The 14655-nt window shown below is 40.1% G+C and overlaps 1 protein-coding gene across 1 annotated transcript in view; it reads left to right on the top strand.

Annotated features, from left to right (window-relative positions):
- Positions 1-14094: 14094 nt before the first annotated feature.
- The window catches only part of jag2b (jagged canonical Notch ligand 2b), a 42467-nt gene continuing 41906 nt past the window's right edge, over positions 14095-14655 (top strand). Inside the window, exon 1 of the mRNA XM_034528382.1 lies at positions 14095-14204. Within this exon, the coding sequence (XP_034384273.1) occupies positions 14136-14204 (69 nt within the window). The 5' untranslated portion in view covers positions 14095-14135. The remainder of the gene's footprint in view (positions 14205-14655) is intronic.

Raw genomic sequence — 14655 nt, 5'->3', positions numbered from 1 at the left:
GTTCAAGCATGCTTCTTTTCTCTGATCCACAGCCTTTAAGCAATACTTATGACAGTACCCTGGGCTAAACAATCACTCAATGTCACTGAAATCAACTAGGGGTTAGAAACCTTCATTAAGTCAAGCCAGTGGACGTATTGGCAGACTTTTTCTTCGACAAGCCAAGTGGAAAATGTGATTTAGGTATTTTTCCACTTCAAAGAAAAATCATACGCCTGCCTGCCCCTGCACCGAAGGCTTCGCCTCATGTGTCATTGTTCTCGAGCACAATCCTGCAAAGGGTTACCGATATTCGGACTGTAACATGTCGGTGAATAGTTTTCATTTCCTTTTTACTTTGGAGTTTTGAAGGAATTATTTTTGCTCTCCGGTGCATCATTTAAAAAAAATATATATATATTTTCATTACAATCAAAGTCATTTCGAGAAAGTTCCTTTTCATACCCGGCATGTCCAGGTTACATTTTGAACACATGAATGCAGGTGTAGGCGCATATTTAAAAGGAGTTAAACCCATCAATAAGATTGGTCTTAATTCATTTCAGAGGTTCTGCGTTGTAAATCTCGGACGGTCATTAACACACAAACCTTATTTCACAAAGTGAATCTCAACAGCAGTTTGCCAAAATCTCAGGTCCAAATAGTCAAACTTTTGGTCATATTCAGGGTGGATCTCTGGATGTGAGGATGACCAGCACGTTATTATATTAATATTTCAAATTTATTTGCAGCCCAAATGCAACATAGTTCTTAATATTCTTGCTATACGTTATTATTTTTCTTCATTCTTAAAGGGCTGGTACTTCATTTATTAATCAATATGTGAAAAGGAAGCAATTCCCCCACCTTGTAGTTTTCTTAAAAATATGCAAGTTCTGAATCACCATTTTTCAGAAAATAACCACTCACAACAGATAACACATCTCATTATTTATACATTACTACTGTTGGACATAAGAGAGTGACTCTTCTTGGTGCACCTGCAGAGTTTGGAAGTTGGAAAATATGCGAGACAAAATATAGTGAGTGAAATGTTACGTTTATTAAAAAAAATAAAATAAAAACAACTGCCTGAATAATTTGGTTTGTTGACTGCAAAATAAAAATGATGTATGTTAGTTATTTGTTCAATGTTAAGAACACCTTGAATATATTGACGGTGAAATCATAATTCAAAACCTAAACCTGCTATTTCAAACACAAACAACCATAATACAACTTACTCTTGATGTATTTGTCTGAACCCGAGTGAATGAAGAAATACTTCAGGTAACGATGAGCATCAATTCAGGATTAATTTAGTTCCTCTGGCTTTTTTTAAATTTATCCTGAGGAACAACTGACAATCAAATGGGAACATTTGTCTACTTTTACCCATAAAACCTTGTGGTTTTTGGTCATTTTTCTTCATGAGTGTGTTAGGCGCGTGTTTGTCCCGATTGAATCATACAGCGGTTCTTGAGCTCCTAATTCCTTGTTTTTATCTGCACAAACAAAGTGAAGAGAATTTGTCTCAACCAAATTAAACATGTTTCACGAACTGGAGTCAAATATATCCACCCAGACTGTATAGGAATATATGCAGAACCCGTAAGCCATATTTATCTCCCCCGACACCCGATCTTTGAGCTTCGGTATCCCCCTGTCCGTCAAAGGTCATTCCTTGATGTAAGATTGTATAGTTTGCTGGAAGTGCTTGAACACATTTTATTTTGTTAATTTTCTTTGGAAGAAAGATGTCTCATTTGCTCAATTGAGTCATATTCTCTCAAATTAGCACCCGGACCTGATGCCCATCATAAATCAGATTCTCTTTGTGTTTTTGGTAACAATTGTAAATTTGGATGAAAGATTTCGAGAGCATACAAACTACAGGAAGTATCTACTATAACAAGTTTGGGAAAAAAGTGTATTGCACCTTTGGAAAACCATGAAATGACCAATGGATAACTTGTTAGTGTTACGTGTAGAGTTAATCAAAAAAGGCCGTTCACACTAGCCATGTTTCCATTGTCTTGAAGTATTGCATTGGAAGAGCTGTACGGAAACGGCAAAATTCGATAGAACTTCCTCAATTACAGAAATAACGTTTTAACTTAAATGACTGATCAACTCTTTCTTCTCACTGCGTTTTTTCTCGAATATATTCCCATAACGTGCCGAGGCTCGTCTTCGTCTCCAGACAACATGAAACTTGCCCAATTGACACAAATTCCTGAAGGCCTCTCTCTTTTCACTCGTCGATGGTTATGTCGCCGAGCCGGCTGCTTTTGTCTCCGGTTTGCAACCTCGACGGTTTTTTATTCCGTTTACTGGCAGATTAAAGCAACAAAAAAAATATGTGTTTAAAATCAACTTGACAATCAACTTGTTAATCGCATGGAAACATGGCTACTGTAACACTAACAGGGGTTTTAAACAGGTCCCTAACCTTCTTATTTCCTCCATCTTCTTCCATGTCACAAACCTTTCTTTCATCTTCAGTTGAATAAGGTGGTTGAATAATTGATCTCAACACTTGTTGAGTTTAGTGGAGAACCTTATGACAGATTCCCAATGGTGCTCACAGTTTTCCATCGTCTTGTTCTCGGCTGGTATGAGATGAACCTATTGTGGCAATCAATGAAGATGGTGGTCACTTTTTTGTCGCCCACATTTTAAATGGGTTAGCCATAATCATTCCAAAAGTAATATTCCTCTGTGTATTTAGAAAATCTCAGTTTGCTGTTATTAGGCCAACTGCTTCTGATATGGCTTGATGTAAAACAAAGCCATTTAAACTTGTAAGGCCAGTCTGTAACTTTATGTGCCTGTCAAATGTGGAGAACTGCCATGTGACTTCTCTTTTGGCCAAACTAATTTTTCTTTTTGAGGAAAGTTATAGCAAGAACCTTCCCTCCAGCTATGATCTGAAGGTTGAGTGCATTTAGTGAACATCACGGAGGACAGACAGCCGCCTTAAAGATTGACGAATCAAAAGTGGCATCCACAAAAATAGATAGCTGCTGCAGTTGGCAACCAGCATGGCAGCACTTTAGGTTCTCTATAGAGGCAGTTAAATATACATTACAATGGACATTTAAATTGATGTGAGGCCTATATTTTATTTTTGTTCAGCCTTTGACGTCAAAACTCGCAAGCCGGTCTGTTATCAGACCTGCAGTCTATTTTATACTCTACCATTTTTTTATTAGTTTTATAAGCTATTCAGATGTGACGGGCTATGTTTTTATAATCTCATTTAGTTTCACACTTATGCGTTTTCTTCTTTTCTTTCTTTTTTATGAAATGCAAACATTTTAGTTTTTCCATGTAACGGTTGTTAAACGCTTGTGATTGGCAGTGTTCTTGGAGGACTTGAAGGAAGTCGTTTGACCTTTTTAGAAAATATGCTTATTTGCCATTTTTTTTATGCTGAGAATATGAAGCTAACTCACTTTAGCTAATGCTAAGCTAACCAACGGCTGGCTGTAACTTCATATTTACTTTTACGGCCCGTGAGAGTGATATCAATCTTCTCATCGAACTCTCAGCAAGAAAGCGCATTGTCCCCAAAATGTTGAACTATTCATTGAAGTCTCCCACCGCAACAACCCTGACCTTCCCCTCTACGACAAAAGTAAAGGCACTTTTGACAGTCCAGAGTGAGGTTGCAGACTGTGCCACTGGTAAGCCATACGCTACTTCTATTGAATAAAACACTAATACATGAGGTAAGTAAATGGTTGTTTAATTCATTCTTGCCTATGCTGGAAATTAACCTTTAACCCAGCGTTGGACATTTCTACCTCCATCTCTCAGGCACATAACGAGAATATTTAGTGTCCGTTTGCTTGCTTCTAAGGCGCTGGCGTATCAAATGCTCAGCAACACGTCAGAAATGTCAACAGTCAGTGGTTCTCTGTGACAGAATACTTAATTCATCGGTACCAGACTTTTATAGATGTACCCCCATGGCTATGCTGTAGTTGCTTCTTCAACTGTGATCGTGTTTTCCTTTTCTTCTGTTAATGGTTTGTGCACCGTTTGACAGCCACTTGCTGTATTTTTTTAGTGATCATGAGCTGCGCAAACAGTTCAACGTGAACCTTTTTTTAAAGGTGCTATGTGTAGTATTCTCTAATTACGGTTAAATCGGACCATGGATGTGACAGTTCAAACATTCCCTTTGGTGTTCTACTCAACAATACTTCATTTGTTGGGAATGTCGCTTGATTTTTGCGGGGGAAGACGATCATGTTTGCTTCTTTATTGGCAGACTGGAAGCTGAATATTCAGAAGCAACAAGGGGAAGATAATCAGATTTGCGGCTATTAAGCCGTTCATAGTGATTATAAAGTGTAGCACATGTTATTCTGATAGGTAGTTTAATATTCAGCTAAAATCCTACCCATAATACCTTTAAGCGAAAGAAGTATTATGATTTTTCTCATGTTAAAGACAGAAAGAAATTTGTCCAATTGTGATTTTCTTTTTAACTGAATTTGTGTTTAAAAAAAGAAAAAAAAGTACAAACACTATTACGAACTTTGCAGTTTTAAGAATTTATCATGCTTTTTTTTTTTTTTTTTTTGCTTTCTTAAAAGTGTATACTCATTGTGGGCAGTGTTTTAAGTCATGTTTCGATTTTGTTAATTTATTACCTAAATGTTGAAATATTAAAACTTTTAAAACATGACACTTGGTACGAACATACAGTATATATTTAAATATGATACTTTGCATGTGCACTAATTGTGTTGGATTAAACTGCATTAAGTTGAAATAAAATGGGTTTGATGCCCAAAATTCAATTTTTTTCTTTTCCTGTAATTATTATATTATATGCTTTGAGCCTATTTCAAGAGAATGTCACGACCGCTACACTGCAGACCACAGACTTTGAGGTTTGAGCGCAGTACAACTGAACGCTGACAGTTTGAGGCCAACAAAAAGTTATTTGTAATCAATTTGTAAACTGTATGAACTTTTGATAATTTGTAAGTGAAACACTAATGTAGTTGTAAGCCGATATAAGTGTTTATAATAAGTCAATAACTATTACTCCTTCTGTGGATGCCATGAGTGGAGGCTGATGTATAAACAGATAATGAATAACAATATAACAAAACACAGGTAATAATCACTGATTATGCCCTTATACTTGCTTACAATAACATTATCTTTATAAGCTATGTGCGCTGTGTAACAATGACTTCACTTCATAGGAAACTGAAAGAACAGAGATAAGCAAGTATAATGTGATTCACTTGAAATCCACAGCCTTTCACCTGCTGCTTCCATGGCTCTGTCAGCAGCAGCTTGTTGACGCACATCATCTCTGTTGAACAAACACATCCCGATGAGCGGTAAGACAAGAAAATGTAAATGCTGCAGACCTGATGCTGATGGGCATCCTGATTGATGGTTTCCCAGTTCTTGCATTTAGCCAGAGAGGAAATGAAAACTGTTGCACTGTGGAGATGATTTTATCTTTCGCAGAAATGTGTGCGTGTGAGTGTGTGTGTGTGTGTGCACGAGTTTAAAGAAACAGGAAGCACATGTTTTTCTCGTAGATTTACCGATTCAGAGACAAAAAGCACGTCGTGACAAAGAAGTCTTTTTTATTTTTCATGTTCAACAATCAACAGGCTTCATTTTTGCTTCAACAACTTTATTGCTAAAACACGTCTGTCAAGCATGACTTTTCCTATCGGTTTGCCTTTATTTCCTTTTATACGGCTACACTTCTGTTGCCCTCTTAAAAGCACGTTGCTAGGATACAAATGGCAACAGGTCACGCTTCTATTCTCTCCCCTGCTTTGGTGTCAACCCCCTCTTCTCTGGTAATGTCTCGCTGAAATCAAATTGTTCAATCGAGTTGCTCCAAACGTGCTCAGTTGCACATTCACGTTGGGATCCGTTTCCAGTAGTAAACTGTCTTCTAAAGTTACAACACCATGACATGTAGAGAGCTCTCGATGATTCAAGGTGATCATTTTTATTATTTTTTCCACTATCGGGCCGAGAAGTGAAGCTTATCCTTCTGGAGACTGTTTGAAATCTTAACTTATTGCATACTACATGCTGGTTAGTTTTTACCTTCTAAATGATCAATGAAGTGGGCCATCACCAGCAGCACACTGAAGTAAACTCTTCCCTGCATCACATGACTATCCATCACGCCCTTTACAAGTCCGAGCGTTGAATGAAAACGGTCTCTGCACCGGGAACACACTTGCATACTCAATTTTACGTCATACTAATAAGAACAATACATTGCGGTACACACAGCCTTGTGTGTAGGACAACATTCATCTTCCCCACGCCATTTACTATATAAGGGTGGTGCGGATGGGTGGGTGGGTAGATGGGTGCTTGAGTTGCGTCCCCGTTGCTTTCATGTTGTAACTGGACACATGGGACGGCCCCGTTCTCCAGAGACCATCTGGATGTGTGTGTGTGTGTGTGTGTGTGTGTGTTACCACAGCAGATGGATTACCTCCCCTCTTTTCTGAATGCAGTCCGTTCACAGGTGGGAGCTAAAACCTGCTCTTTTGAAGGAAAGACAAGATCCAGCACCGCAGTGAGGAGATGTGCACAATACCGGAGTGATTCCAGCACACGCTGACACACTCTCCATCTGTATGCAAATGAGGCCCTCCACGTATGGGAAGGAGGTGGGCTTTTTAACCTTTGTCGACCTCTGCATCTTCACCAATCTACTGTATGTCTTCGGTCGACATGCAGTAGTGTTGATGGACTGTAACGTTCTACATGTTATACTCTTACTACACTTAACAGATCCGCTGAAGCAACTGGGGACTAAATGCCTTGCTTGAGGGCACAGTTACAGTTATATCAGTGTTCCCAGCTGAGGAGGTCCCTAACGTTGGAAAGTAACTAAGTACACCTCCTCAAGTGCTGTACTTAAGTACAATTTTGAGGTACTTGTACTTAACTTGAGTATTTCCATTTCTAACCCAGTATATTTAGTAAGTTACCAGCTGCAACATTGAAGTGGTGTACAATACATCACTACTTGTGTAATATATAATATTCCTTTTACTTTTGGGACTTAAGTATATTTTTATGCTAATACTGGTTCTTTTATTTATTAAGTTTTTGAACGGAACAGAGTGTATTGCTGCTTTTCCATATGTTAAGTTCTGACTATCTCTTTCACCTCATCATGATTAGAGTAGACTGTTCTCATCAATACATACAATAACTGTGGTGTAGTTGGAGCAAAAGTCCTTTTAACCAGTGGTACCAAACTTCTTTGGCTTGTTATGACCTCCAAATAAAATGACCAAATACATGATTGGTCCATTCCCTCCAGAACAGCACACATAAATTAGTAAAACATCATGATTTGTGTTAAAATGCTAAGATTAGGGATCTTAATCTTTGTCATGGTTTGAATACTAACTACAATGGTTGAGGTGAGGAAATGGTATTGGTCATGGCTAAAAGAATGGTGGGTTTACTGTTGGTAAACAGTTGATTTTGTACCCGTCTGTCCACCGTGTCCTTTGTGTTCGGACAACTCTCACTTTTCTTGGACTCTCTCCTTTAAAGATATTTCTACTTGAAACCCCTTCGTCACAGGTTGCATAAAAGTATGTCGATGAGTTATGACAAGTTCAACCAAACAGGGATGTTCAATCTTTCCTTATAAATATCAAAGATTAGAAGAAAATGCAGCAGAGTTTGTTTTCTTTTTTTCTAATTTTAGTAATCTCACAACCCTTCAGATGTATCCTGCGAACCCATGAACATTCACCCAACCTACACTTGAAATAACTGCAAGATGTGCTGCTCTTCTGCCCCCAACTGTTTAGCGGGTAGGTCATAACCTTGGATTAACATGGCATTGTGCTTTGAGGAAGAGCAGAGGTTGAAACTGATAAACTGCCCTTGACAGGAGCCAGGTGAATACCTACAACCTGTTTCTGTTTTAAAGGGCTAAAATCAATCTGGCCATAAAAGTTGTGTTGCTCTTTTTCTTGAGGCCTTATCAGTGATGTATTTTACGAGGTCCTGGTCTGTGCATGCTGGGATGGATTGGAGGGTTTAGTCTCCCCTTAGGCATCTCCATATGTGAAAGTATTCTTATCTGCCATGTTTACACTGACAAGACCAGATATGCTCTTTATTCAGTGATTCATAGTAAGCATGGCAGGCAGCATTTAGGAGATCTGAGCCTCATATATCTCATCTCTGATTTCAGTGATAGTGGAAGAGAGGAAGCAAAAAGAAGCAATAATTTGGGTTCAAAGGTCTTCTCTCACTTTTTTTTTTTGTTTAGTTTTTAACAGCAGACAATAAACAGTAGAGTATTTAGTATCGCCGTGCCACCACGGAAAATATACAAAATAAAAAGGCAATTGTTCATTTTGTCGTCATGTGTGTGTGTTGAATATCGAAAAGGTTAAATGGGGACTGCCACTACAAAAATCAGTTAAGCATGAACAGGAAAAGCAAGACATACAGTACGACGTGTCGTTAACTGACCCAACTGGTTAACATTGTAACTGTGGTAGTTCTGTGTGTGTGTGTGTGTGTGTGTGTTTGTTTGTTTCCGTGTTTGCCCAGTGTTATTGAAACCCAACTATGCATTTCCAGTTGTCTGTCTGTCACTTTTCCTCTTCTGTGAACAGTAACATGTCACACAGACTGCCATGTAATCTGAGCTCTCCGCGTGAGGAAACATGAATGCATACAGCAGTATCAGCAGAGCAGAACATGAGGGTATGATAAAGGTACACTAGGGTATCAGTGGAGACGAACATGTCTCATCTTATCGTAGCGGAAATGCCCTCTTCACACACACGATAACTCAGCCATGGGAACTGGAGGAGAAAATGGGTTAATGAAAGTTATTATAGTAAAACGTCATTCCAGTTCCAGCTGGTAAATCGGACGTTTGTAATCAATATATCCCTATTATCAATCTGTGCTGCAGAGTATTGGTCGAAGAAAGCAGGAAAAAGCATAACAACTATGTGAAAAACGTCTTAATAAGGAACTTGTGAGGTTGTACTTTTTATTGCTTGGTGTTCAAGTGGTTGAGATCATGATAACACTGTTGCATTGTGGGATAAATGCCTCACTCAAGGACACTTTTACAATAGTTGCCTAGCTGATGAGCTGCACTGTCCAATCATACTGCTGTGCCATATTTGCTAATGTTTAGAAAAAAAAATTCTTTGAGATAGTAGGTCCCTGGTTCAATTCCCGGCCCCTGCAGTCTACATGCGTGTGCATGTTTATCATTCCTGATGAGCAGGTGGCACCTGGTATGGTAGCATCTGCCATAAGTGAATGCGTGTCTGGGTGAATGGGTGAATGATCCCTTTAATATTCATAAATGTCCCCTTTATAGGTCTACAATGTAAAATAATAATTTGCATCAACATTTTTGTCACATCACCAACGAAGACATACTATGTGGCCTCTAGAGGAGCTTGTGTGATGACAGATGAGGGTTGGGTTGGGTTGGCTAATAATTCCATCGAACAGGTTATAAAATGAGGAGAGAACTTGCACCCCTGCATGGCATTCTGGGGGCCATGAAAGCTTTTCCCAAAAACAGAAAATGAACACAAAATAAGTGATTATCAATTGAGGTGAGACCAGGTGCCCCGCCTATTCAACTCCAAACAAGAATTCAAGTTCAAGCTTTTATTGCTTAAAAAAAGAAAGAAGGTAATTGGTCCCGGTTTAAAGGCTGTTGTGCTTCACGAGGAAGGGTGGAGGCCAGGAAACAAGTTTGGTCAATCATGATGAACCATAGAGGTCACATGTGATGTCATTAATTATTCAAAGACCTTTTAAAATAAATATGCATTTGAATGAATCCACAAGGGAAATAAACTGCTATTTAACAGTACTGTTTATGTATGGTCCACGTCGTGTGACCTTTATAATATTCCTATGAGATAACCACATCCATTGAGCCATCTGCAGTGCAAAAAGAACATACAGACGCTCATCGTCATTATCACATATTTAGAATTCAGTGTCTATCGACTTAACCATTGGAGAAAGATACTGCAGCGAAAGCACAATTAAAACCCTGAACACATCAGCAAATGAGCCTCGTCTCAGCAGCCAGTTTGGTGAGATAGTTATTATTAGAGCTTGATGAAAAACAGCATGTCTCAACCTTGACCCATCCTGCCCCCCCCGACGCACACACCGAGTCCCCAAAAGATGCTTAAAGATAAAAGAGAATCGACCCGTCAGCTGTATGTACAGAGACCGGAGATCTGAAAGGAGAAAAGCCATGAAAAATGGATGAGAGAAGAAACCCCCATCACCTCCCCCCTGGAGGCTGGCAAACCCCCCACAGCGCTCGCACTCATAATCCCTTCTCCTCCTGCACACACACACTCCTCTCTCTGCGCCTCACACACATGTATGCAAACAGGAGGACGAGGTAGGCACACACCACCCGAGGCCCTCTGGGAAGGTGTTGGTATTCGGGAGGTACTATAGTCTGGAGCCCTGTTGGACTAATGTGAGAGCAATACAACTGAATCACAGCTTCATAAGAACATATGAAGTCTGACGTTGTTATTTTGCATGCTTCCTTTGGACTACATTTTTGACGTGAAGGCAAAGTGTGTGGAGAGACGTTTCAATTCCGAGGGTCATATTAGTAAATGATTAAAGTCATTTCCACCTTGACATGAAAACAGTTCGGGGGTAAGCAGTACAAAAATGAAAACTGTATTCATTTTAATTTGTTATGTATAGATTCAGCACACGATGTCGATGTATTATAAGGTAGCTGATATTCAAGTCTGAAGCAACGCTAGCATCTCTGTGAGGCTGTACTCTTAGTGCTAAGGGCTAACGTCAGCATGCTAGTATGCTCACAATGACAATGCTGCCATGCAGGTGTAACGTTAACATGTTCCCCAGCTTATTCCATTGTGTGTTTGCACTGTAACGTTTGCTCATTAGCACAACAGATGGATAAAACATTAGGGGAACACCAAATGCATTGCAATACATCCCGAGTGGGCATTCATGTCTGTACTAAATGTTGGCCCCATCCATCCAATAGTTGATAAGCCATTTCACAAAAAAAACTACAAATGTTAAGCTCATGGTGACGGTAGAGAAATTGTCAGAACATCACCAAAGTTATTAGGATTTGACCTCGGGGGACCATAACTGCCTGAACAAAATGTCAAAGCTATCCAGCCAGTAGTCGTGGAAATATTTCAGCGACCCGACCAACGTGGCCGACCACAGAGCTACACCACTAGCATGTTGAAAATAAACAGCACAGGTCAAAACACTAAGACACACACACACACACACACACACACGCGCACACACTGTTCCTTCACCACCCGAGGGCCCTTTACTAGGTGTGATCCAACTTAAGGCACTCACATGTACTTGTGACAGCGTGTGAAATGTTCCAGTCGAAGCGGCTGCAGTGGCTCAGGCTATCGGCAGCCTCCTTCAAGGCCTATCTGGGCTGGCAGGTGCCTGAAGAGAAGGAGACAGAGACATGGTGGGCCGGAGGGCCGGAGGGAGAGGGGGGGGGGGGGGGGGGGGGGGGGGGGGGGGGGGACTTCAGTGGTAGCATGTTGCATGTCACTTACACCTGAGCAGGGGTCCTGTTTTTGTTCAGCCTTTGGTCTCGTTGGTTATGATTTATATGTGTCTCAATCACCCATTCATCATTATATTAACTGCAAAAAGTTACAGAAGCAAATAAGATGAACAACCTACTCAATCACACTGTGTCGTCAAAGGGATTAATAGAGTCGTCCAAGAAGGACAATATACTCTGGCACTCGAGAGAAGACAGCAAATAATAATGTCTGTAAATTGACATTAGATATAAGGATAATGCATCGTCTTTTCTGAGTACACCTAATTACACCTATTGTGTTCACTAATTATGTACATAACAGTCTATTCTCTACCTTTCTCTGCCATGCTTTGTTGTCCTTGTCCCTCGTTGTTATTTTTATTTCCATGGAAGTACATTGAGAGAGTTGCAAAAAAACAAAACAGAAACAGATTCCTACTTGGTCAATAAAGCTAATTTTGAGTACTGGTTCACCTATAAAATGAAATATGTCACCCATAACACATTTGACACGTGCCTGTCTTTGGGGGTGTAACATGTGAACACTGAGTGAGTAACAGGCCAACTACAGTATATGGTGGATAAATACTCCAAATGCTTTGTACTACTTTTAACTGAGTTGTGTATTTTCTCTTCCCTTCAGACAGGCGTTGGTTTCCATTTCTTACCAAACACTATATGCAAAAGTGATTAATAGAGGTAAAGTATGCCTGATGGTCATCATTCATTTTTGCCACATTATTAAGTCTCATTATTTATATACGGTTTCACTTCAGTCGGCACTTACAGTTAGCTGCACCTTTAATTGCCTTATTTTAAGTTTCTCTTTTGGAAGGAGGACAAATTCATAAAGCAAGACAGCATGCTTTGGTAAATATGTCACTTACTTATATTATAATGCTCTATGAGACCTAACATGCAAACACTCACATACAGTTACAGTAACCATTGGTCATCTGACCACGATGCCATGTGATGCAAATACCCTAAACGGAGACAAGCATGTGTGCAAATGTTGACATATGTGTATGTTCAGAATAAGATGAAGAGGCTCAGGCAACAGGAAGAAAGGCACTTGTTGCGGCGGTGGCCAATCCAAACGAGGTGGACGTCTTGAACATGGAGAACAGGCTGCAAGTGTTTTCATATAAATACGCTGCATGTTCTGTATTATCTGTGAATCTGAGATAGTAGGTTGATGCAGCAGCGGATAGTAACAGGATAAAAGATGTCATTTGAATAAGAACAAAACAGGCTAAACGTTCAATAGTTTGCACCAAAATGCCTTTATTGGTTGCATTCTTTTTTCAAGATGCATTAAATGATTACAGTGGAATATGAAAAGACAGAAATGTGTAACATTACGACACTACTCATTTTGTGTGTCCATTTCTTCATATTGCCTGGTTGTATATAGGAGCAGGTTAGAGGCAGCCAGTAGAGGGCGCTGTGAACTGCTGCAATGTCTGGGGTTGAGTTGAGGAGAGCGCGTGGTAGGTCGTCTCGTTACTGACAAGGTGATGTGCTTTAGGGCGAGTTTTACTTTCAGCCGCCATTAATAGTGCACAAAACGGGGCGTTGAATGAATTCATATCAATCACTCTTATCAAAGCGTATCACAAATAATTCGAAAGTCAATTTAATTTTTTTGTACATTTTCTTATTAAATTAAATTTGGTTGTGGACCGTAAAAACACACTAAGAGGCATTCAGAACCAATAGTTGATTTACTGTCAACTATAATCACGTTATCATAATCAAATCACACGTCAATCACCAGAAATTATACAATTTGACGTCAGAAAAATTCAGTCTAGGGAGTCGAGGGACTATGTTTTTCAAAAGGTAAAAACGCTTTGAGTTAGAGACGCCTGATATAAAAAAAAAGAAAAAGAAAAGAAGAAGAAGCAGTCATTCAAATGTGTCCCTGGCTGTAATTAAATTCAGGGCAGCGCCGAATGAGATCCTCATTTAAAATAATAGCCCTGCTCATCATAATACCTTTGCGGGCGCGTTGAATTAAAGTGGACCCCCGCTTTGTTCGCATGCTGTAACGCGGCTTGTCCAAATGAAGCTCAATACAAACCCACCATAATTTAAGTTTTGGGAGGAGGAGGAGGAGAAGGAGGCGGCGGTGGAGGAGGAGGGTTGGTGGGGGTTAGTATTGTCCGCCCCTTAATCCGGTTGGCTCAGAGACTGCCCGCAGGCCAATTTGTAAGTGGTTTGCAGAGCTGCCAATCAAAGCAGACATCCTCTCCTCAGGCTGTGGCTACGGAACATCTCAGTTGCTGTGTGGAGAGATTTGACGGAGGGACACTCCTGTACATGGACCATCACTGCGCTGCAATCCACCGCCTGCTCACACACACGCATGTTGTGCCTCGCTGAAATCTGGACGTACTCGGTGGAGAAAACGCGCATGTGAATATTTGATTTTTGCATGTCAGGAGAGGAGGAACTAGTCGCCGGGTCCGCGGCTGTTTGTCTTTTCTTATCGCTTCTCCCCCCCCGTATGTCACTCTAATTAATCGGAGGCATGTGGAATCGCACCAGGATTAGGAATTGCTTCCCAATAGTGTGCCTGCTGTTGACGTTATGGACGGAGGTAAGAGGGCTCTTCTTTTATTCCGAAATTATTCTCGAGCTGCTGCGCGTAAATACAATTAATTGTTTTTTTAAACAAAATTAATTTTTTTTTTTTTTTTTACAAATGTCAAAAGTTGGTGGGCGTGGGCAGATTAGCGTATTCGCTCTCCGGCGCTGCATATTCGCCTCGCATTAATCGATAATTGAATTACGTAGCCGTCAGTTGTGCAGCATGTGATCATGTCACCATGAAAAGAAAGAAATCTGAGGAATTGATACAGGCTTATCTCCATTTTGGTTAAAATCTCGAGGAGCTCTACGTTTACATTTTTTTTAAAAAATGTTGGGGGGGTGGAATTAAGGCCTGAACCAAGAAGTTGTAAATTGCATCGCATCAATTGACTGCTGCAGCGGTTCATTTGCTCCCGTCAGAGTAACCTGATTGTCTAAATCCACAGCCTGCAAACTGT

Source organism: Cyclopterus lumpus, chromosome 24, assembly GCF_009769545.1.
Source record: "Cyclopterus lumpus isolate fCycLum1 chromosome 24, fCycLum1.pri, whole genome shotgun sequence".
NCBI lineage: Eukaryota > Metazoa > Chordata > Actinopteri > Perciformes > Cyclopteridae > Cyclopterus > Cyclopterus lumpus.
Note: the sequence above shows the minus strand (reverse complement) of the source record. Positions and strands in the feature narration are given on the sequence as shown.